Source organism: Montipora capricornis, chromosome 14, assembly GCF_036669925.1.
Source record: "Montipora capricornis isolate CH-2021 chromosome 14, ASM3666992v2, whole genome shotgun sequence".
Taxonomy (NCBI): Eukaryota; Metazoa; Cnidaria; class Anthozoa; order Scleractinia; family Acroporidae; genus Montipora; species Montipora capricornis.
In genome coordinates, this window is record NC_090896.1 from 12,525,188 (window position 1) to 12,549,487 (window position 24,300).

The 24,300-nt window shown below is 37.6% G+C and overlaps 1 protein-coding gene and 1 pseudogene across 1 annotated transcript; both read left to right on the forward strand.

Annotated features, from left to right (window-relative positions):
• Window positions 1-2,110: 2,110 nt before the first annotated feature.
• Window positions 2,111-2,878, forward strand: LOC138031410 (uncharacterized). The gene has a single exon (XM_068879107.1). It carries the CDS (start codon window positions 2,111-2,113, stop codon window positions 2,876-2,878), a length of 768 nt encoding a protein of 255 aa, XP_068735208.1.
• Window positions 2,879-12,085: 9,207 nt separating this feature from the next.
• On the forward strand, window positions 12,086-13,383 carry LOC138031411 (uncharacterized; annotated as a pseudogene).
• The last annotated feature ends 10,917 nt before the right edge of the window (window positions 13,384-24,300 follow it).

The window sequence follows — 24,300 nt, forward strand, 5'->3', positions numbered from 1 at the left end:
TACACCAAACATTGTGTTTATTAGAAAGAGGTTCAATTTCAATATCTAGGTTGCCCATCCATTTTATAACTTCTGCCCAGAATTTCTTGGAGTAATGGCAAGTTACGATAATACGTTCAAGAGATTCGTCTGCTTCTCCACAAAAAAAGCTAGCCGGAGATGAAATTATCCCAGATTTTGCTAAAGAGGACATTCGTGGCAAGACATCCGTTGAGAAGTTTAAATTGAAATTCACACGATTTGTGTCTTAAGGCAACACAATGTGGTAGTCAAGTGAAGCTATGATCTTCGCAGTTTTGGGAGCAATTTTTGCAATTGCATAGAGAAGCCTGAAAAATTCAGGACATCAATAATAATAATAATAATAAAGAAAGTTCTTATAGGCGCATTTAAAAATCTCAATGCGCTTACAATAAGGTAAAAAATGTATATGTATACGGAAATCTATAAAAATATGTATATCAGTAAAAATATACTACCTATACTGCTCTAATCATATGGACTGATAGATGTTCATATAAATACTTATTTAAATGCTAATTGAAAAAAGTAGGTTTTTAAATTTTTTTTAAAATCATTTACTGATTTAGAGTTTTTTATATGTTCTGGTAAGGTGTTCCAGAGTTCCGGTCCAACGTAGCTAAAAGCTCGTTGACCATAAGAAACCATGTTGATTATTGGTTTTTCTAAAACTAGACGGTTACTTGAGCGGAGTGTACGTGGAGGACAGTGAAGTTTAATCAGTTCAGTAAGGTACTGAGGAGCTAATCCATGAAGACATTTATACACGAGAAGCAGGATCTTGAATTGTATTCGGTGTCGGATTGGTAGCCAATGAAGTTCTTCTAGTATTGGCATTATGTGGTCATTCGCCTTCGCGCCTTTGATTAGGCGTGCTGCAGTGTTCTGGAGGCGTTGAAATTTATTCAGGTCATAGTCAGTCGAACCGTACAGTATGCTATTAGTGTAATCAATGCGAGATGTCACCAAGGTGTTTACAAGACGCTTCAAACTATCGGCAGATAGGTATTTTCTTATGCGGCCAATTGACCGTATTGTTAGTGATACTATTTTACAGACTTCGTTGATATGATTGGATAGTGAAAGATTTTTGTCCAAAATCACTCCAAGGTCACGTACTTTGTCGCGAATTTCTATGTCTTTGTTATTAAGAGAAAATACTTGATTGATAGTTGGATTTTTATTAAACTTTGATGAGAAATAAATTACTTCGGTCTTTTCAGGATTGCACATCAGTAGGTTGTTTGTATTCCAAGTAATGACATCATGAATGCAGTTACGTAGTGCCTCGTAAGCTGGTGATGGATCTTTAGGATTAACAGCGATGTAAAGCTGAGTGTCATCTGCATAGAACATGCATTCCAAGTTATGACGTAGGATGACTTGTTGAAGAGGGGCCGTGTAAAGTGTAAATAGAAGCGGTCCAACTATGGACCCTTGTGGAATTCCATAGTCAAGCTTTTGTGGTGATGATATTACATCGCCCATTACGACGGATTGACCACGATCTTTAATGTAAGACGAAAACCATTGTAAAACTGAACCAGAGAATCCGAAATAGGAGTTTAGTCTCTTGATCAAGATGTTGTGATCGAGCGTATCAAACGCTGCAGACAAATCCAGCAGGATGAGAATTGCATCGCGTCAAGAATCAATGGTCATCAAGATGTCATTTGTGACTTTCAATAAAGCTGTCTCAGTAGAGTGGTACTGCCTGTAAGCTGATTGACAAGATGGTAATAGTTGATTTTCATTTAAGTATGCCTGCACTTGTAAGGCAACAGTCTTTTCAATTACTTTGCTCATGAAAGCGATGTTTGCAATTGGCCTGTAGTTAGTGAAAAGTTCTTTGTTAAGGTCTGTTTTCTTCAGCTTTGGTCTTATGTGAGATATTTTTAGAGACTGTGGGAAAATTCCCTTTGATAGTGATGTTCTGACAATATTAGATATTGTCGGTACCAAAAAAGGGAAGTTGTGACAGCGGTCAGCGGTCAGAGAGAAAAGATGGCTGTTTTTGTCGTCTGCGTCTTTTAGCCAATTTTTTGTGTAGTCCTTCTGTTCTGTTTTCTCTTTTTTTACTTATTTAAAAATGGGGAATGAGCCTCTTACTAGGAAAATCCTGGAAATCCTTGATGTGAAGCTATCACCGCTTAAAGCAACAATCAAAGAGTTCACCGACAAGATGGCTGACTTTCGTAAATTCATTGATGAAGCAAACAAGAAATACGAAGAAACCAACACTCGTATGTCTGGCATTGAAAAGGTCTTTAGTACCATCACTACAGAAAACAAGGCCTTAAATAATACGATACTTCAATTGGAAGGGCAAATAACTAATCTAAAGAAAACTTGCAACGAGCTCGAGCAGTATTCAAGGCGGGAGTGCCTTGAAATCCATGGCTTTCCTCTACCTCTGAAAGAAAGGGATATTAAAGAAAACACCAACGAACTAGTTCTCAAAATCGGAGATATGATGGGTGTTTCAGTGCGTCCTGAGGATATTTCGGTCAGCCATCGTATTCCAACCAGCCAGAAATATCAGGGAAGGAGATCTGCTCCTGCTATTATAGTGAAGTTTACCCGGCGTGATACAAAGGAAATGTTCTATCGTGGGCGAAAAGAGCTGAGAGGCTTGACAACTAAAGACCTTGGCTTTTCAGAAGACAATATTATCTTTATAAATGAGAGTCTAACTGAAGTAAATAAAGAACTCTTTAACGCCACACTTCAAGTAAAGAAAGATCACAGTTATGATCACATTTGGAATTCAAATGGAAGGATTTATTTGCGGAAGGACCGAGACAGCTCAGCTATACTTATAAAGAATCAAGAAGAACTTAACAAGTTAAAGAGATAAGTACTGATAATGTTATAGCATTACATACTGTTCTAAATGTATAGGGGCTAGCTGCCCTTCTAACCAAAGTGAACTGTCTGATAAGGTCACTGAACTTAAGAACTTACCGATTCTAAATGTAACTTCTCCTGTTTCCGTTATTCCACACCTTACAAATATTGATGTTGATCATAATATGCCCTCAGATCAGAACTTTAACTATTATACTACTCATGACTTTCATTCCAATTATGATATAAATGACTTTTCAACACACTCGAAGTCCTTTGCTGCTTTACACTGCAATATTAGAAGTTTGCAGTGTAATCTTGAGAATTTTGTTCATTTGCTATCTGAATTGCAGTTCCCTTTCTCAGTATTGGGGCTTTCGGAAATTAAGTTTAAGGTTGATAAGGATATCATAACAAATGTTAATATTCCAGGTTATAACTTTATTTCACAGCCAAGCCTCTCAAATGCAGGGGGCGTTGGCTTCTATGTAAACAATAATTTAACTTTTACTGTTCTATCAGAACTATCAACTACAGATGTCGATTTTGAAGCTCTTTGGATAGAGATTAATTGTGACGGTCAATCCAATCTAATCTGTGGAGTTGTATATAGACACCCAAATGGAAATTTGGATAATTTCATGGTTTATATTAACAAGGTAATTGAAAAGATACATCTGCAAAATAAGTATTCCCTCATAATGGGTGACTTCAATATTGATCTCTTGAATTCTTGCAAACCATCAGATGATTTCATTAATACCCTTGCTTCCTTCTTTTACCAACCTCACATTTTACAACCCTCGAGGATAACGGATCACACTGCTACTCTAATTGATAATATTTTCTTTAATTCTATTGAGCATTTTACTCTCAGTGGGAATATAGTTTATGATCTTACTGACCACTTGGCTAATTTCATTATTCTGAGTAATCTTAGTTCTCTCCCTTCTAATATAAAAGTATATAAAAGGGACTACTCTAATTTTAACCAATCGACCTTAATCAGTGAGTTGCAATCTATAGACTGGCATAGTATTTTACTTCTGATTCTGATCCATCTGATATGTTCTGCTCATTTTACTCTACACTTTCTGATATAGTAGATAAACACATTCCTTTGAAACAATTATCTAAGAAAGAATTAAAATTTCAGTCCAAGCCATGGATAACTCAGGGAATAAAAGTGTCTATTCAAGTAAAAAATAAATTTTATAAAAAATATTTAAAGACCAAATCTTACTATTTTCACTCCAAGTTTAAACTTTATAGGAATAAATTAAACCATTTATTAAAACTAAGCAAAAAACAATATTACAGTAATTATTTTTTGAAACACAGTAAAGATAGTAAAAGAATTTGGAATGGTATTAAACAAATTATTCATTTTAAGCCTCCAACAAGTCAGAGAACCATTAAAATTATTACCGATAGTAATGTCATAACTGATCGTCATACGATTGCCGATATGTTCAATAATTTTTTTGCTAATATTGGAAAGGACCTTGCTTGCTCAATACCAAATGTTGAAATGTCTCCTTTAGAGTATTTAAAAACTCCTCTCTGTAATAGCTTTTTTATTTCTCCTATAACAGCAGAAGAAATTGAAAATGAAATTACTAAACTGAAATCTAGCAAAGCCACTGGTCCTTTTAGTATCCCTGTGACCATTCTCAAAATTTTGAAAACTGTTATATCTAAGCCTTTAGAGGTTTTGTTCAATGCTTCCTTTGAGACTGGTATAGTACCAGATAGTTTTAAATTAGCAAATGTAATTCCAGTCTATAAAAAGGGATCCCAGAACTGTTTATCCAATTATCGACCAATTTCCTTGTTGTCTGTTTTTAATAAATTGCTTGAAAAGCTTATGTGTAATAGGTTAGTTGATTTCCTTGAAAAGAAAAAAGTATTCTTTGATAATCAATTTGGTTTTAGGGCTAAGCATTCCACTGATTATGCTATCCTTAGTATTGTCGATAAGATTCAAAGGGCAATTGATGAGAGAGATTTTTCTTGTGGTATATTTTTAGATTTCAGTAAGGCATTTGATACCATAAATCATGAGATATTGTTAAAAAAACTTGAGTTCTATGGCATCCGTGGGATTGCAAATCAGTGGTTTACTTCATATCTTGCAAATCGTCGGCAAACAGTTACTGTAAATGGTGTAACTTCTACTCCTGTTAATATTACATGTGGCGTTCCTCAGGGGTCAGTCCTTGGACCAATCCTTTTCTTGTTATATATTAATGACTTTCACCATTGTTCTTAAGTTTTTCATTTTCATTTATTTGCTGACGACACTAATTTATTCTGCAAACATAAAAATCTCACCTCTCTACAGGCAAGTATGAACAATGAACTCTCTAATGTGAATTCCTTGCTTTGTGCTAATAAATTTTCTCTTAATATAGAAAAAACTAGTTTTGTAATTTTTCATCCTCCTCAAAGGAAATTAACATTCAACTTCCACCTAACTCTAAATGGGAAGCAGTTGCAACAGGAATCTTGTATTAAATACCTAGGAATCTTAATTGATTCAAATTTATCCTGGAAACCTCAAATCGCATGTACTGTAAAGAAAATTAAAAGAAGTGTAGGCATCTTGTCTAAGCTTCGCCATTATGTTAATATTGATATTCTTACTAATCTCTATTATTCTTTAATCTACCCATTTCTGACCTATGGTATAATTATCTGGGGTAATACATACTCAACTACACTTCAGCCTTTATATATTTTACAGAAAAAAGCAGTTCGATTTATGACTTTTTCTACATTTGATGAGCATTCAACTCCACTGTTTAGATTATTAGAAATTATGAAGCTTTCTGATCTTGTTACATTTCATATTGCACTTTTTATGCATAAATTTCATAATAACTCATTGCCTTCGAATTTTGATACCTTCTTCAATTCAGTGCTTAATATTCATAACTACAATACACGAAGTGCAGCAAATCAATCTTATTACCTGCCTCGAGCTAGGACAAACTATGGCATATTTAATATTCGCTTTCAAGGACCAAAGGTGTGGAAGTCTCTTGGGAAAGATATAAAGTCAATTCCTTTTAGTAAATTTAATAAAAAACTAAAAAATGAATTGCTCTGCCAATATTAATTTCATTCTGGTTTCTGTTTTCCCTAGGGTAATGAGTTTCTTCTCAGTTTATTCTGTGATTTATTTGCTGCCTTAAATTTGATTTTTCGTTTATTATATTCAGGATTTCATCCAAGTTTATCTGTCCTTCTCCCCATGGCTTGTAAATTTTGTTTGTCCTTTTTATAGTTATCTATAGTTCAATGTGTGTGTGTGTGTGTGTGTGTGTGTATGCATCATTCTGACCCTTATGTTGTAATTTATTCTATGTAGTTTGGTTTCCTAGCCTTGTTAACTTTCTAGTTATTTTAGGAAGCCAACACCCCATTTAGCTTTAATTCTTACTTCATGTACATTATTTTTTTTTTTCAAGTATAAGGGGTCAATAAAAGTTGTTGTTGTTGTTGTTGTTGTAATTAGGTGAGTAGGGATTGGATTAACCTGCGATCAGGGGTACTTTTCTTTAGACATGGTGGGAAAAGGTACGCCTGATACAATTTCTTAACGAGTCGTCTGCTCGTAGTCCAGAATCTGGACTTTACTCTGATTGGCCGAAAAACAATAGAGCTCTTGGAGCCTCGCTCCGATTGGTTACAGAATTGCAAATCATACTTCTTGTAAATTGGTTAACAGCTGATGAAATTATGGCCGCCGAGAAAGATTTCAACACGAGTGATCTTTAGGCTCTGTTTACAGCTGCTGTTGCTTCGACTTCAGATTTTTTTCAAAAACCTTTAAAGGAAGAGCGGAGAGAATGCATCCAAAGAATGATTTGAATAAAAGAAGGCATTACGGTTGTACTTCCTACGGGATTTGGCAATAGTGTTATTAATACAGGCCTGAACATTCAAGAAGAAAATGCATAAAGAAAATATATTCGGAAGCAACAATTTGCGAATCCAAAAAGAAACGAATAGAACTTTAGGGCTGCCACATTTGGGGAATCAGCCGAGCTTGAAAGAGAAATTCGACACTGTTTACGGAATCGCTGAACAATCTCAACACACTTCTAACAAAATGATAGCTGAGTACCTGCTGCTGAAAAAGTAGAATTTCTCAAAGTCCGTATTCCACATATCAATTTTTATAGCATCTTTTATTGGCATCTCAAATATTCGAGTTTAAATAAAGTTTATTGCACTGTTGATTGCGCCTGATGATGACATAAAGAATTCGGGCTTTTTCTGCCATTTTATCTCGAAATTCTTTGTTCCTTGATGGTTTGAACAGAGAAACCGCACCAACTATCAAGCAGGATTTGCAGAAATAGCTTTGATTGCAGACATCAAAGCCAGAGTGCTATTTTGTTTTTGTCGCGTCTTTACTTGAATCGCAGCGTGCAGGTGATTTCCGGTAAAATCTGATTGGCTCACATTTATAGCATGACACATGATAACATCACTCTTGACAGGTGGGCGGCAGACGACTCGTTAAGAAATTGTATCAGGCGTACTTTTTAGCGCCCTGTCTCAAGAAAAGTTCGCTTGATCGCAGGTTAGGATTGGATCTAGCGTGCAGATTTTCGGTCTCAGCATTCCACTTACTTTCTTTATCGTTTCACCTTCAGGCAGATAGAATGAATCGAACGTAGCTGGTGTGTTTGAAGAATCATCAGAAACGGTAGTTGCAAGTAGTGATCCTTTGTTTCTGTGAAGGTTGTTTCTTATGAGAAGGATTTTATTTCGAAACGATTTGTTAAAGTCTTCAGCAAGAAGTTCCAAAGTCGTGTGGGATGGTAATTCGTCCTTTGTTTTATGAAATAGACCACGAACAATTTTCAGTAGTTTGGTTTTGTGAGAGAGGTGCAGCATTGCGGTTTATCACTATATCATGACTAATTATCACTTATGATATATCAAGAAATATCTTGTATGTTTCTTGTAAGCAATGTTGATAATATCATGATTAATCAATGGTTTTATAAGGGACTGATTTTTTGATATTCCGCATTAGGTTTTTATCATATAAGCATAATTTATCATGATATTATCAGAATATTTAAGTAAGTAAAAATTTCTTCTTCCTCCTGTGATATAGTGATAAATCATGATATTATCAGAATATTTAATTAAGTAAGAATTTCTTCTTCCCCCTGTGATATAGTGATAAATCATGATATTATCAGAATATTTAATTAAGTAAGAATTTCTTCTTCCCCCTGTGATATAGTGATAAATCATGATCTTATCAGAATATTTAATTAAGTAAGAATTTCTTCTTCCCCCTGTGATATAGTGATAAATCATGATATTATCAGAATATTTAATTAAGTAAGAATTTCTTCTTCCCCCTGTGATATAGTGATAAATCATGATATTATCAGAATATTTAATTAAGTAAGAATTTCTTCTTCCCCCTGTGATATAGTGATAAATCATGATATTATCACAACATTTTTATTAAGTAAGGTTTTCTTCTACCCGGTAATAGAGTGATCAATTGTGGTATTCTCCAGCTTTATTACTTCTAATTATTATTACATTCCTGTGATGATGGTATTCATACAATTTAAACAGAGCTTTTAAATACTTTCCAAAACGATTTCCAACCCCCTTCCCAAAAAAGTCTTTATTATTAGTATTATTCCTTATCGTTACGTAATGTTTATTGACAAACTTTGTCATAGTCACCTTCGTTAATATCAAGTCTTGCAAGCTTTGCCTTAGCTTCTTCCGACATTTCAGAGCATTTCCTTTTACGGAAACACAAGCTTTCACGTCCCTTGCCACTTTTCGGTTGGATATCCCCAAATCCAAGTGTCTGTAGTGAGTTAAGAATTGATTCCGCTGCTACAGTTGGGTACTTGTTGGTTTTACTGTCAGCAGTCGTTACAGATGGCATTAGATGCCTACCTGATATGTCACTTGCCTTTATTACTCTATCTTTAAATAGCAAAATTTTCTTAACATACTTGTCATATCGTTCAATCAAAATGTCTGCATAATTCACGCTCTGCGAAGCATTTTCTTGATAAGACACTTGATTGCTTGCTCGGATGCTATACTCATCTTCCAACTTCTCTTCAGGAGGCATTAGCGCAAACTTGGTCTCTATGACATGGTTGAGAATCGCGATTGCTGCACGTACTGTATTTTCTGAAATCATCTTCGGGATTTGTTTCGTACGGAGATCTTGGTTCTCTCCAGTTTCTTGAAATGCCTCTTCCACTGCAAAGTCCAGCACATGTCATATCATGCTTACTCGAGCCATTTGCCCTATGGCTTTCGCAATGATCCCGCATCTGTTCTCATCATCCGGGATAGCCAGTTTTCGCCTCTTCAGATCGTCGTGATACTCTTCAAATTTTGCTTGGGCTGCTTGGTTGCTATGCAAGTCCTGTTAACAAACAGATAACCTTCAGTCGAGATATCATCGCAGCAATTAGCATACATCAGAACAAAGCCAAATTCCAAATTGTGATAAAAAGAAATAATAGGTGCGAAGTAATTTACCACAATGCCAATTGAAACTGAAGTGCATTCTGTTAACTGAGTTCTTAAAAGGACTACGTCCAGCACATGAGCTTCAAAAAACAAAGCTTCCGCTGAGAATCCTGGAATGACAGTGAACCCAACATCTGGCTTACATGCGAGCTTAAAAGGGTTCACAAGCACAGCGACAGCTACCAAAACATCCCCTACAAAGTCGAATACCATTATTGGTTATGTCCATCACCTGTCCCCTAGCAGAAGAGACAAAAGAGACAGTGGATTATTCAATTTTAAGGTTACAATCATCAGCATCAGTGATTGAAGAAAGGTTAGTCTATTCAAATGGCAAAAGGCCGCTTCTAGTTGAGAAAGAGAAGTCACATACAACAATACAAGGATGCAGCTATACATCTGAAGAAAAGAAGTTCATTGTGAATGATATCCCAGAAGTATGCATACCTAATCCAACTGACTATTCTTTCCAATTAAACAAAGAACCGCTAATGCAGACGTTGATGACTTTGTGGATACTTGTGTCAAGGTAGTGTGCATTGGAGCACCTTCCACCTTATCTAATAGAAATCTTAACAGATAACACAGGAACCATTGACCTAGACTTGTGCAAAAACAATCTGTCTACTGCAAAAGGAGAAAAAAGTGTATTCTGTCACTTCAATCCATGTCCGCCAACGGATGGGTAAGATTTCAACAGGTTTTACCCTGGAAAGCAAAGATGACATCCAGGATTGATCAGAAGAATACAACTAGCACTATCAGAATTGCCAAGATCCTGAAATGCATCAAGTGCTCCAATGTGATCTGCAGTGTGTAACCAAGTTTTAAATCCAGAGACGCTAGTGAAAAAAGTTGACGAGCATGTTTGTCTAATAACAGTGTGAAGAAATATGTTCTTTTGAATAAAACCTATTAAGATTAAGGATGAACTGCGAAAAAAGATTATTTTTTAATAAGGAATATATTTCAACTAGTACAAATAGTCTTCTTCAGGACTAGTGCAAACATCAAAACAAAGATAGATGTAGCAGCAAAAAGGTTGTGGCCGAGTTTTATCCTGCGTTGTGTCTCCCTCATTCAATGATTTTATATTGTCGATCTAATTACCACTGTAAACCTTAAAACAAGTCAATAAACCAGCGTTACGAATTTCAATGGATGGAAAAGGCCTTGGAAAAGAAAGTCAGTGAAGCGCGTTGTATGTTTGTTTCAACAAGAAAGTACCTGTTGAATTTTATTTTGAAAGGCTCGCCTCAAAGATTTAACCAGGTTGATCCAGATCAGGGTCAAGAGTGGCTCAACGGTACTGGAAAGAGAGGCAGGGGCATAGTTGCCATCACAAAGACAACAGCAGCGATGTGTAGATGGACCCTGTCATATAACCTCGGCGTGCGTATTGCCACATTAACGAGAGAGATGTACCACATTGATGACGATGATCACATTACATGCAACGAGTCTAACCCCTCAAGAAATCGGGGGGATAATGATGATGAAAAGAAAGTGATCGAGTTGCTGCATCAGGCAAACCTCTTCAATGTCAATCAAAAACTAGATGTTCCCGAAAGATTACAGAACATGGTTACTAAGGACATGGCAACAACACAGATGGAAGAATCTCTTTTGAAGGCAAGCAGCCTTGCCCGGGGGGGGAGGGTACTCCCTTTTATGGGCTATATACGTATGTGCGGCCCCAAAGGGTAGGGTTTTTCAGTCGTTTTGGTCATAAATAGGGTATCGATTTTTACACTCTAGTCTTGAATTCTTATAAGTAAAGGCTTTTTAAAACAAATTGAGGTAAAAATTATCGGGAAAATGCGCAACGTTTCGACCGAACTTCTGTCATTATCAAGCTTAAAAGTGAAGATAAAATTTTTGCATACATATAAATAAAAAAACTAAGAAGTAAAAGTATGTAAAGTATGAGAATGTACGAAAGGGGTTGTTAAAAACATGCAAGAATAAAAAAGGATCAAAACACTTTCGCACCAATTGAGTCTGACTGTACATTGAGGCTTCGTCTCAGTTCATTAATTAAAAACATTTCATAAATGAGACAGTCAAACTTGCTCTTGCACTTTTTTAAGATGGTAAAATTCCTCATAAGGTCATTGGGCACATAGGAATGTTCTACACGGAAATGCTTTCCAATGGAGGAAGAGGCATTCTTGTGCTCGTCAACGTGTTGATGCAAATGCTGCAGTGTGTAACCAACATAACCTGTATCACACAGGTCACATTTAAACTGATAAACAAGGGATTGTTGGTTGACAATGGGAGGCTTGACTTCACGCAGTTTCAGATGCTGTTTAATCTTTTGGTTTCAAATATGGGCTGGACGGTCACTTGAATTTTCTTGGCTTAGATCTTCAAGTTGTGCTCTTACAATATCGGCTGAAGACTGGTCCTTAAATGGCAGAACAGCGGGAACTGCTTTTAATTCGTTGTTAACAGCTGGTAACTCGAGAACAGGTTGATCAGAAGTTTTGACTGTGATAAGGCGCGAGATGGTGGAATTAATTAACCTGTCTGGATAACTAAGACGAGAAAACACCATTTTGAGCCGATTACATTCATCAGAAAAGTATGACCAGAGAGAGAGGCGGAACGCACGATCAGGCATAGTTTTCAATAAGCAGCGCTTGTAGCGATCATCAACATTGCTCTTGTAATGCAGCAAAAGGCCAGTGTTGGTAGGTTTGACTCAAACAACTCGGAGTCGAAAGAAGATTCACAACCTGTAAACCCACAAAATGATGTAAAATTCCTTGTGTTCAAAGAGCAATTGGATAAGATTTTGAAGAAATGCCCTGAATGTGGTGCAGCTATAAGAAAAAAGCATACATCCACCCATGGTACTCTGTTACTAGTTACACTAAAGTGCATCAATGGCCACGCCTACACTTGGAACAGCCAGCCCATGATAAGAGGGATGGCTGCTGGAAATCTTTTTATGTCCTCTGCAATTCTACTGAGTGGGGCTTCCTACATTAAAATAGCTACATTCGCTGAAATCTTAGGATTATGTTTTTTCAGTGAGAAAACATTTTATACCATTCAAGACTCATATTTATTTCCAGTAATTAATGAAGCTTGGCAACAAGAACAAAACAGTGTATTTAATGACCTGAAGGGCAATGATTTGTGGCTTTCTGGGGATGGTCGGTGTGATAGCCATGTAAGCATTAAGTCTGACATGAAACGAAACTACCCTGACGTAGAGCATCAATTTGATGTCTGGCATTTAGCAAAAAGTGTAACCTAGAAATTAACTGAAAAGGCAAAGAAGAAGGAATGTGGTGATATTTTCCCCTGGATGAAGTCCGTGTCCAACCACCTCTGGTGGTCAGCAGACACATGTAATGGGGACAGAGAACTCTTACGGGAGAAGTGGATATCAATTGTCCACCACACTGCTAATATACATCAATGGGATAGTGCTGATCTTTACCATGAATGTCCTCACCCACCCATCCCAAGAGATGGCTGAGACCCGGCTCACCAGCACACAAGGCACTAAGGAAAGTGGTGTGTGACAAGAACCTACTGAAGGACATTCAGCAATCGACACTCAACTGCCACACTGGATCCTTGGAGGTTTATCACAGTGTCCTAAGCAAATACCTTCCTAAACGTCAGCACTTTTGGTATAAGGGCATGGTTGCTCGAACACAGCTAGCAGCGCGTAACCATAATGCAAACACCAGCAGAAAACATGCTACTGTCTTAAGCAGAGAACAGGAAGAAGAGTTTCGCTACAAGGTGGTCTTCACCAAAAAAAGTAAGGAATGAGTAGCAAAACCAATTATGGAGAAGTTTACAAGGCATCATCTGCAACCAACGTTGGAAGCCATAGTAAAACGAAAGAATCAAGATGCTGCTGACAGAAGTGCCACAATCATAGCACCTCGTATCCCGCACAACATTGCCAACGCCCCTCGACTGGATAAGTCAGAAGCACACGTCTAGATTTTCTGCTTCTTGACACAGTAATAATTTCTTTGAATGGTTTTGAGCAATGATTTTCTCTGACAATAAAAAACACTTTCATTGTTAGTTATCTCCGTGCATTTATTTAGCAAAAGTCTTGAAAACAGCACATGTATCAGACGCAGATTATTAATAATGGCAAAGACATAGGTTAGAGAAACTTGTTTATAAGTAAATATTTCCATGCATCTTGCTCCATGAGTTCTTCACCAAATATTACTGTGCCTTTTTTCCTGGAAATGTTTTGTTTTGATTTAGACTATTGGCCATCTACTTACATTTACCAAAGAAAACGTTTCTCCATTAACCCTTTGATGCCCAAACCGGCCAGACTTAATATTTTACTGTCTAATTTCAGACGATTTTACTCTTCAATGGGTTGAACAGGAGGAAGAATGTTTCACCTGCCAAAGAAGGAAGTGTACGTACATGAATATGTACTCGGTAGGTACAAAACACCGGATGAGGTCAAACGTCACAGGTCAATGTTTTACCAATACAGAAAGTATCCTAAACATTCATAAAAGCTAAGGTTAGGTTTATGAATGCTTAGGATACTTTCTGTATTGGTAAAATAATGACCTGTGACCTGTACCTGCGCTCAGTAACTAATAGTGAAGGCAAAAATATAAAAACAACATTTCAATACCATTCATTAACTTCAAACTGGTAAATAACAAGCACAAAAAACATCATCTGATCGAAATATCGGTACTTCTGGCCATATAAATTTACACAGGAGGAAAAATGTTTGACCTTTCAAAGAAGAAAGCGTACATGAATACTGCTCAGTAACTAAATATAAAAACACCATTTGAATACGATTCATTAATTTCAAATTGATAAATAACAAGCACCAAAAATATCATCTGAACGAAATACTTCTGACCATTGGTTATTTTTTTTCAGACAAAATTCCATAAACAAGAAAACCCATAGATCAGCAAATTATTTTAATGCAGTACTATTTACTGCAATATATTGTAAACAATAGCAATACATAACCATAACTAACTGTTAGTTTCAAAACTTCAACTAAAATCAATTTCTGCTGGTTTGAATCCGGCATATTCGCCGTTCTCTTCTGGAAATTCCATTTTAATGGCTTTCACAACACACGCTGGAATCACTCGCCAGTTTTTCTGTCCTAGAAAATGATGATCCCACCAAGTAAACTGACGGTAGGCTGCTAATCGAGATGTTCTGAAACAGATTAAAAATCAGCGGGTTATACAGTGAACAGACATATCTTCAGCAGCTAATTTGTCACAGCAACCAACCTGTTCTCCATAGGATCCGGCAAGGGATTACATCATGCGTTGTGAATTGCCACAAGAGGAGTATGTAGCACATCAGTATTGAGACACACAATCCTGAATTTAGATTGGTTGGTAATGCATTCAACCACTGACGTGTCAAATTTTGGACTCAATGCGTCCAGTTCTTGACAGCAAAAACATTCATCTGCTGTGGACATGGCTGCACAGTTTCCACCACAAAGACACCATTTGGTGTTCCCGACTCTGGCATTAAAATTCGATGATTCTACCTCTCCTTCGCTTTCTTCTTCCCATTCGGCCGGTACTTCATTAGGAGGATAAGTTGGTCCAACTGAAATGGCTGAAAACAGCAAAATAAGCAAAAAAAGATCCATAGCAGCACTTGTGTTTACCTTGTTTCTCTTCATTACGAAATCTCTGTTCCCCACATCATACGTCACAGCATGCTGCTGATTTAGTTTTTGAGCCTGCAATGAAAAGGCCAAAAAAGCCCAACTTCGAACTTAATTTTCTTGAAAAAAACAGGAAAGGAGACTTCTGCAAACTTAACTTTACTTATGGTAGGCATTCCAAAAAAATCTTGAAAAAAATGCGGATTTTGGCCTTCAGTTCCCCTTTAAAAGCACGAGGAAGTTTGACTGTCTCATTTATGAAATATTTTTAATTAATGAACTGAGACCAAGCCTGAGTGTACAGTCAGACTCAATTCATGCGAAAGTGTTTTAATCCTTTTTTATTCTTGCATGTTTTTAACACCCCCTTTTGTACATTCTCATACTTAACATACTTTTACTTCTTAGTTTTATTTATTTATATGTATGCAAAAATTTTATCTTCACTTTTAAGCTTGATAAGTTCGGTCGAAACGTCGCGCATTTTCCGATAATTTTTACCTCTATTAATCTTGAATTCGTTTTTTTATTTAGAAGCTACTTCTTTATCATGTAACCTACTTAATAAAAGCAGATAAACATTGCCGTTAACATTGGTCTGAACTAGGGAATTAATTATAAGGCAGGTCTGCACGAGGGTATTGATTTAAGGGTCAGGTCATAAATTGGGTATCATATTTTTGGTCAGGTCATAAATAGGGTACGGAAAATCGCAGATTTTGGTCATAAATAGGGTACCCAATTTTTCTGGGAGTCCCCCCCCCCCTCCCCCTCGGCCAGAAGAAACTCGACACTTTTGTCAAAGAAAGGCTTATGGTACCAAAGGGAGATGAGTATCGTAAGAAGCTTAGGGACCCTCTTCCCAAAAATAAAGCGCCCACATTTGTTTCTCTTTATGAGGCTGAAAAGAAAGAAAGAGAAATGTCTGCCGCTATCAAAGCTGACAAAAAGATCCTTCAACGCATCATTACAGCGTACGATGCTGGTAGAAGAGTAGATTTGCTTCGAATTCTCAGCCACGCGTTAGTGTCTGTTCCCCTTGCTATCGCAGATACCAATGCTCAGCTACGATCTGGAAATAAATCCGTGTTGATAGAGCTACTGTCTGGTGGGATGGAAGATACTCGGATCACACTAGTCCCAGGATGTTCGACACCAGTCGTTGACGGTCAAGCATTAGTCATGGCTCTAGGAATACCATCAGAGTGTAACACATTCGATGATCTCGTAGATAGATGTTTGAAAGCTTTCCTTGCCTGTGGAAAGGACTATGACCGGATGGATGTTGGATTCGACAGGTACAGGGAAACTTCAAGCAAGTGCGCGATTAGAAAAAAGCGTTCCCAAGGCCACTCGCCCTTTCAAAGAGTTATTGAAGATGGGACAGTACTTCTGCCTAGGTCGTGATGAAAACAAGGCAGATCTTGCATGCTTTCTATCGGAAAAGCTTCTTGCAGGTGCTCCAGTCAGCAAGATCATCATTTGAATGATTTTGCAAACATCCAGAAATTCAATAATTGCAGAAAGAAGTAAGATGTCTGCAATACAGATCACGAACGTTAATACTGTAAATATCCTAGTTAATATCGGAGCAATTCAATTTCTATAGCAGCTGTAACTACCGGAACAAATTACTGGATTAGTAATGTTGTTTCTTTCTTGACTCTGCTGTAAAATGTGTCTAAATGCTGAATAGCCTAAAACCTCATTTTCAATAGTCACGTGACCAGAAAAATCAAGTGATTTTCGAAAGGTTCCTGCAAGGTACTGTAAGTAATAAATTGTATCCATTACCTGTGGATCTGAACAAAATATGACCGTTTGAGAGAACTCTGAATCCTCAAACAACACCCAGCCTCGTTTTCATGTCATAATGTATCAATGTTACCATTAACAGCTAATTTCAAGGTCTAAATGGGCGAACCAAGCTTGGTAAACAAAATTTTCGTGTTCAGCACCTAATTTTCATCAAGAAAAGTGTGTTTACCAACTTTTCCTCGAATTTGCCGACAGAAGTTCTCTTTTGCAAAAGTTGTCCCAGTCTATGGTAACATTTTCTTTATCCAGAAGTGTACATATCTCTAGTTTTAGCCTTTCTTCTGTTAAGGTCACCTTTCTCGCCAAATATGGTTGTTGCTCAAAAAACCGATGTGATTTTAATAACATAGCCAGACAGTGTGTCTGCAAGTTAGGGTTTCCAAGATATGAGGGTTGGGAACTTTAAGGTGAGGCTAGCCCACCCATAAAAGCAGTCATTCTCTCTCACAGATGGACCTTTGGAGGAAAAACAAAAAATGGCGAATGCTTGATGATCAAGTTGTCGTCCAACACAGCGTTTAAAGCCAAAAATTGACCAAGTCAAGTCAATGTATTACTTGGAGGCTTCTACTGGTGATGAATAAAGGAAGACATTAATTTTTTTCAAAACCTTGAAAGCTGTGTCGGTGTTTTGGAAAAGAACTTTTCGTACCACAGACTTACACTCACTCACTAAAACAAGATGGCCGTGATTTTCCCTTGTGCAACATTCAAGTGCAATTTTCAACATCTTACTAATTTCTTTCTGTCTTAAGTTTGCCTAAATGTCATTGAACTGTGGATGAACTACAAGCGATTTTCGACAAAAAGCCTACTCCTCTGAAAGATGAGTATGTCGAGATTAAATCTTTTATTGAAGAGGCAAAGCAAATATACGATGAAGTTCTGAAGAAACTCACTGAAAAAGAAAGAAGTGTAAAGAAGTCAAAAAGGAGAACAAGCTCTTGAAATCCGTAGCAAATACACTAGATTCTCATGTCAAAAAACTGATGGTTGCCTGCAATGAATTGGAACAGTACTCGAGGAGAGAGTGCCCAGAAAAGTTTGAGAGGTTATGGGTGTTGAAATTGAACAAGATCATATTTCAGTTTCTCACCGGTTGCCTACTAGACGATATTCATCGGAATAAGCAATGTTTCTGCTGCAATTAAATTCAATAAAAGTTTTGAGTAAATGAAATGGAGGATTTTTGAGGCCCAATTTCAACATGCTGTTTGTCAACAAAAGTCGACCTTTCACCATCAAAGCGGAGGCGAGGTATATTGAAATCACACACGCTAATCTCGATTTAGGCACCAAAAAATTCAAGACTTTAGGTTTGATGGAACTACTGTAGGTAAAATGGAACGTGTCATTGAAATTTAACTGCCTTTGGTTTAAGAGTGACATATCCGGTAATTAAAATAACTCACGTAAAAATTTGCATACTAGTAAGATTCATTCCAATCCATATTTTTACGCAAACAAGCTACATTAATTAACTTTCTGACCATACCTGACAAAAAAACAGAGAAAAGTATATCCCCCTTTATCTAAGTATGCGCTGGTTGCATTTTCCTCGAAGCCCTCAAACGACCATTGAATGGTCAACCAGTCGAACGCTTTGTGACCTTTGTGAGTTGTGCTGTGATTGTGTTGTCAGAGCTGTCACGCAAGAGATTAGGACAAAGCACACAGACCAATGGCTTCATGCGGTTATTCTGAGTTTGTTGGGGGAATTTCTGGCGGAAGTTCTGATAATCCAGCAAATGTTCAATGCGTAACAATAGCAAAATGTGATAAGGACACCAAGCTATAAAGTGTCGGATTCTTCTCTGGATACAGTGGCTAGGCTTTTGCTCTTACGTGCAGGTAAGCTTTAACTGAAATCACTTACATTAAGATATTGAGCAGAAAATCACTTTGCAAAATCCGCAGATACTACCTATTACAGACTTAATGTCAAAAGCAGAAAAACCGCCCACCAGAAATGGACCTAAAAACACTGCTGCCGCACTGCCACAGTCGTGTTGTTGGATATACCTCATTCTTTAATCCATGAGGCAAGCACTGCGGCACTAGCCAGTCTACTCTCCTCAATTTAACCTTGAGTCGACTAAGGCACTACGGCACCAGCCATTCTACTCAATTCACTCTATCCGACGTGAACCACGCAAAACCTACTTTCATTCCATAACGAGCTGCGACTGAACGGAAGTTTAAGTATTCGAAAGGATGGTTGCTACGGGATGACGTCATTATCCGCCTTAGTGTACATCATCACTTCGACACCTCTTTGATATCACTTTGTACAAACGTTTTGTATTGTGAGGTAGTGAAGACTGGTTATTTTAATATAATGGACAGTATTGGCTTTGTCAGGTCTTTGCTTTCATGTAATATTTCTACGTAAGCAAAAGCGGGAAAATTTACTTTCCCTTGATCGAGTGCAGCGATAGACGCCTTCGAACTTCTTGCATGGCTAAATTGATGCATTCTTCTATAACTCATTGAAGGCAATGGTTTCTTCTGAACGGAAAGATTTGCGGCGCCCTAAGTTTTGAAAACGTATGTCAAGGAGCCCTTTGGTAGCAAATTTTCCAATGGAATTTGCCTTGGTTCCTGTCGAGAACCGACCATCGATACTGCAAGACAATAGAGTGGCCATCGCATCTTTGTTTGGAGTGATTTCTGCCATCCTCCGGCAGAAATTTAAAGAGCGCGAAAAATTGGAAAGTATGCTTGGATTTAGGCTCGATTTCCGCCGCTCACTCGAGTCCGGTCTCTGATCCTCCCCGAGAAGAGGCTGGACGCGTGACCGGTTGACCTTGTCTGTGACGTAATTGAAAAAAACGATAATTTATGCGCATCCGATGGAAGTGAAATCAGACTCCAATTTTTGTTTATTTGGCGCGAAATTGCTTCGCGCACTCCAGTGGCCCAACAAATGACTTTCGAATTCTGCACATTGCGACATATAGTCAAATTTCTTTGACCTTCAAATGGATGGTAAAGGTAAAAGTGACGATACTACGAAAAAAATTAATTTGAATAGTGGTTGCGTCTTCTGTGGGTCCGAACTGACTGATTCTCGGAAGCGGACCAAATTAAATGGAAAAGTTTCTGATTTGCCAGGAAGAATTTCCAGTGTATTGAATGTCCCTCTGTCAAGTATAAATGTGGACAGTTACATCTGAAACGAACGCTGTTATCTAGACCTAAAGCGCCTTGAAAAGATCCTTGAAGATGCAAAATCTCTTCAACAATCATTGCAAGAAAAGTTCACAACAAACAACCGAACAAAACGTTGTGTTCCTTCGGACTCCAGAATTTCGCCAAGTGTCTCTGCGCCGTCGAAATCGCTTCGCCACGCGACAGATCAAGGAAGGGGAAAGGCTGCAAAATGCTTGTCATTCGCAGAGATTCAACCAAAACCAAATCCCGGCCCAGATCAGTTACCATTGCTTTGGCCTCTTCAAATTGCACCTTTACAGGAAAGAAACATTTCCGATGGCAATTGCGAGGGGAATATTTGTCACGTCCAGGTAAGTGATAAATCTTAGGGTGCGTTCGATTGACGCTATTCCGAAATAAGAATACGTGGAGTAATGATTTAAAACGGCATGTTTGGCGTTTTGAGGCAACAAGGATAAGAAAGATATGTTTGAAATAGCATTTTAGCAGGCGTTTGACAATTTTGATCTGAATCTCCTTAAAAACGAAGGATTTCTAACTTCTATTCCACATATTCCTATTCCGGAATACCAATTGAACGCATCCTTAATTAGTCCATTGACATTGCTTTGATAAAACGTGCAGGTCAAACCGCTTTTAGGCATTATAATAAAGGCAGTGTCATTCCAAATTTTAGGCAATAGTGACTTATGAGTCCGGAAGAAAAATTGGAGTGTTGCCTCAGGATCTTCATCGGCTCGGAAAAGCTTTGGCCAGGGGAAGCGGTTACAAATCTATCGCAGACGCGGTTATGGATAGTGCTGCGCTTAGACAAGCCGTAGAAGATCGTCTTTGTTCTGATGTGAACACTGAATGTAAGAGATTGTGTTCGAAGACAAACCCTACGCTGTTAAGAACGGCAACGAAGGACAACGTTTTAAATTTCTCTTGGCGTGCCATAGGACAAGAAATTCGTGAAAAGTCGCCGCTATTTTATCGTCTTCTCTTGGCTTCGGCCGATCCAAGGTCACTTTCTAAAAGCAGCGACCCTGAATCAGCTGAAAGGTACCCTGGTCTTTGTACTGCGGCCGCTGTCTTGCTCAAAAACCGCGACAAAGGCATGACCTTGGTTCCTTATGTCATCAGCACCATTCTCAAGGTCGGAAGGACTTCGAAAGGGGTAAGCACGAAGTTGTTTGTTTTCCTCGTTGTAGTTCGATAGCCAGTTTGGACATACTTGAATCATAAACATTATTTCAGTAATCGTGGTCCGGGACGTTATCAGTCACCAATATTGGTAATTACCCGTATGGCAAAGAACATACTGTAGCTCATTTGTTGTTCTAGAGTTTGTTCATGTTTTTGAAAGAAAAGTAAATTAATGGGTGTCTTTTAGAGTCCTTAATGGCTTGTTTATGTTTGTGCTATCAAACATATCTATGTACGTTACAAATTTTCAAAAAATGTATTAATAATTTACTAAGTTATAAGTGAAACTGCTCATTTCTAGATGGATGACAGTTGAAATGATGATGATAATAATAATAATAATAATAATAATAATAATAATAACATGCCCTCTAGGGAGTGGGTTGGCATGTATTATTTGGAGCAACAAGTTAAAAAAGTGTTTTTGGTTCTGTTTCAGGCCCTTGTTAGGCTCAACAAACTTGGTGTCACAATGTCCCCAAAAGCATTAACAAGGCGGTAGATCTTCTTGGAGAGAATTTTGATCTCGCTATTAAAAGCTGGAAAGGTAACATTACTGCCCATCTTGAAAAATGTTCTAAACTCGTGCAACAAGGTTGTGACCTTGAGAGGAGAAAAGAGGAATTGGTCCAATTGACTGCAGCAGGTGCAAATGTAGAAGAACAGATTACAGCAGCAGATGTATCCCTGTTCAGCGTTTATGAAGAAAAAAAGAAGCTTTTTGAAAATCGACCTAGCAGCTTCAACTTTGTGCTGGATAATGTGGACCTTAAAGTTCTGGCTTCAAATATGACATCACATGATCAGAATAGAGATTTTCACTGGTGTAATCACAATGCGTACATGGACCGCGTGAATCCCATCCATTTAGCAGATGATTCACCAATAGCTGATCTTGAAGATGTACCAAACAGCGCCTTCCTTCCCAGCTTTAATGACCAGAATTTATTACTGTCTCACTTCACTGTTCTCGTTGGTAGGGTCCTGGTGGAAAATTTCAGTGCTTTTGAGATATTAAAGGATGTCATACCCTTACACGTCAAACATAAGTACTCAGTTGCAATGAAGAATAAAACAGAAACAGTAAGATTATTGATGAGTAGCTCGGTCATGATTACATTCTAGGGGTACTCTTGTTAATTGCAATATCTCTGCTTCTAATTGCTATTTCACCCTCCAAATTTTTCCCATATCGTACAAATAAGTCTTTTTGGTGTACAAATAATTTAAGTTGTATCCTTTTCAAAATAAACCTGAAAAAAGATTTGAATCTGAAATAGGCCATGCCCGCAAAGGATTATGGGTAAATGGAAAAACTGCTTTCTATATCACATAACTGTAACTTTTTGCATGAATCTGCTCGAAACAAACATTAAAAGCAAAAGTGGACATAGAGAAATAATAAAGGGAGCATTTCAGCATTTGAAGTCTTTTTGACCTATGTAACACAAAAATGGAGTCATGATTGTGCTACTCATCTATTGTTACAGATGTAACTCAGACTAACCCAGTTACTTACCTTACATCTTAAAAAATGCATGACATTGGAATATATCAATAAAAAACTATTATGAGTAACAAATAGTAAAAACAAAAAAACAGTACAGTGACTATTATCAGTTTCGTCATTTTCTTCTTATAAGGTTCATCTTGGTGTCATTTTTAAAGATGAAAATTTGGGAGAGGACATGATCGATATTGTAAGGGAACTCCATTGATTGGTGCCGGTTATACTCGATAATGAAAAAGAGGTGTTTGACCGTGTCCCTGTTGTTGGAGACCAGAAAACAATGGAGAGAGGTGTAGAAGCACAGTTTTCTGTTCGCAATGCCTACAGCAAAACACGTAGATTGGAGGGCCTCTTCTTTCAACTTGCTGATTGGCATCATGAAAACAAGTTCCTATCAGTAAGTTTTTGAAACAAATTACCATGTGACACATCATTGTACAGTCAAACCAGTAAAACCATTACCACTTGACGTATTTCAAGATTATTTATTGTGTTAGGACACAAACTAGCCGCAAAACCACAAACTAAATAGCTTTCTTGCTTACAGCTTAGTTTCTCACACCTGACTGACTTTCTTCTTGCAACACAATAACATTCCAGAAATATTTCCAGTGTTTACAGTTTTCCTGGTTTCATGTAAGTCTGCAAGTCAGAGAGGAATAACTCATCACTGTCACATTGTGTGTCTCAATAGGAAAAATTAGTGAGAATAGTTGTTTTTTCCCTGTCAAATCACTGCATTTGAGATCTACTATGAGAAACCACCTCTGCTGTGTGATCACATTAAGTGACATTTCGAGAGAATGTTTCATTTGAATATAAATGAAACAGTTTATTTAGCCACACTTTTTATTCTGTTATCCATTTAATTTTTCTAGATACTACAGCAGTTCCTCAGCATCTGACAAGACTTCGCTGTTTGCTTTGAGAAACCTTGTGAACTGGCGCGATGTGGTCAGTGATGCCCAGCAAAAACCTGCTCTATGTAAGCGATTTGTGAATTTGGTGTTGGATGCAAGTATCATTGCTGCAGCCCTTAAGTTCTTTGGCATGGAAACAACAGAAGACAAACCCACAAAGCACAGTATCAGCCCAGAATTAGCAACAGGACTCAAGGTGGTGCGCCAACGTTTTTTTTATAGAGTGATCAAAGAATTCATTCAAACCTATGTAGTTGATGGAACTCTCTATGAAAATCAATTCAACAATATTCAAGCACTACAGGAATGGGAAACAGCACTAACTAATCAGCCTATACTTCCAAATGGCAAGTATCCGTGTAGATTCCCAGGGTGTTCAAGCTCATTTAAACATGATGGAGTCCACAGGATGAGGCATGAACTGTCTCATGACCCCCCACCCAGTATTCCTGAGGAACCAGTACTTGTTAATACTGTGCCTGATCCCACTGATCAAAATCCTAAACCCAAAGATGACATTTTTGACTATCACTGTGGCTTCATGAACATGGCTTTACTGTTACGGAACTTCATGGATGCCGTAAAAGAGGGTGATGGTGAAAGGATAATTAAAT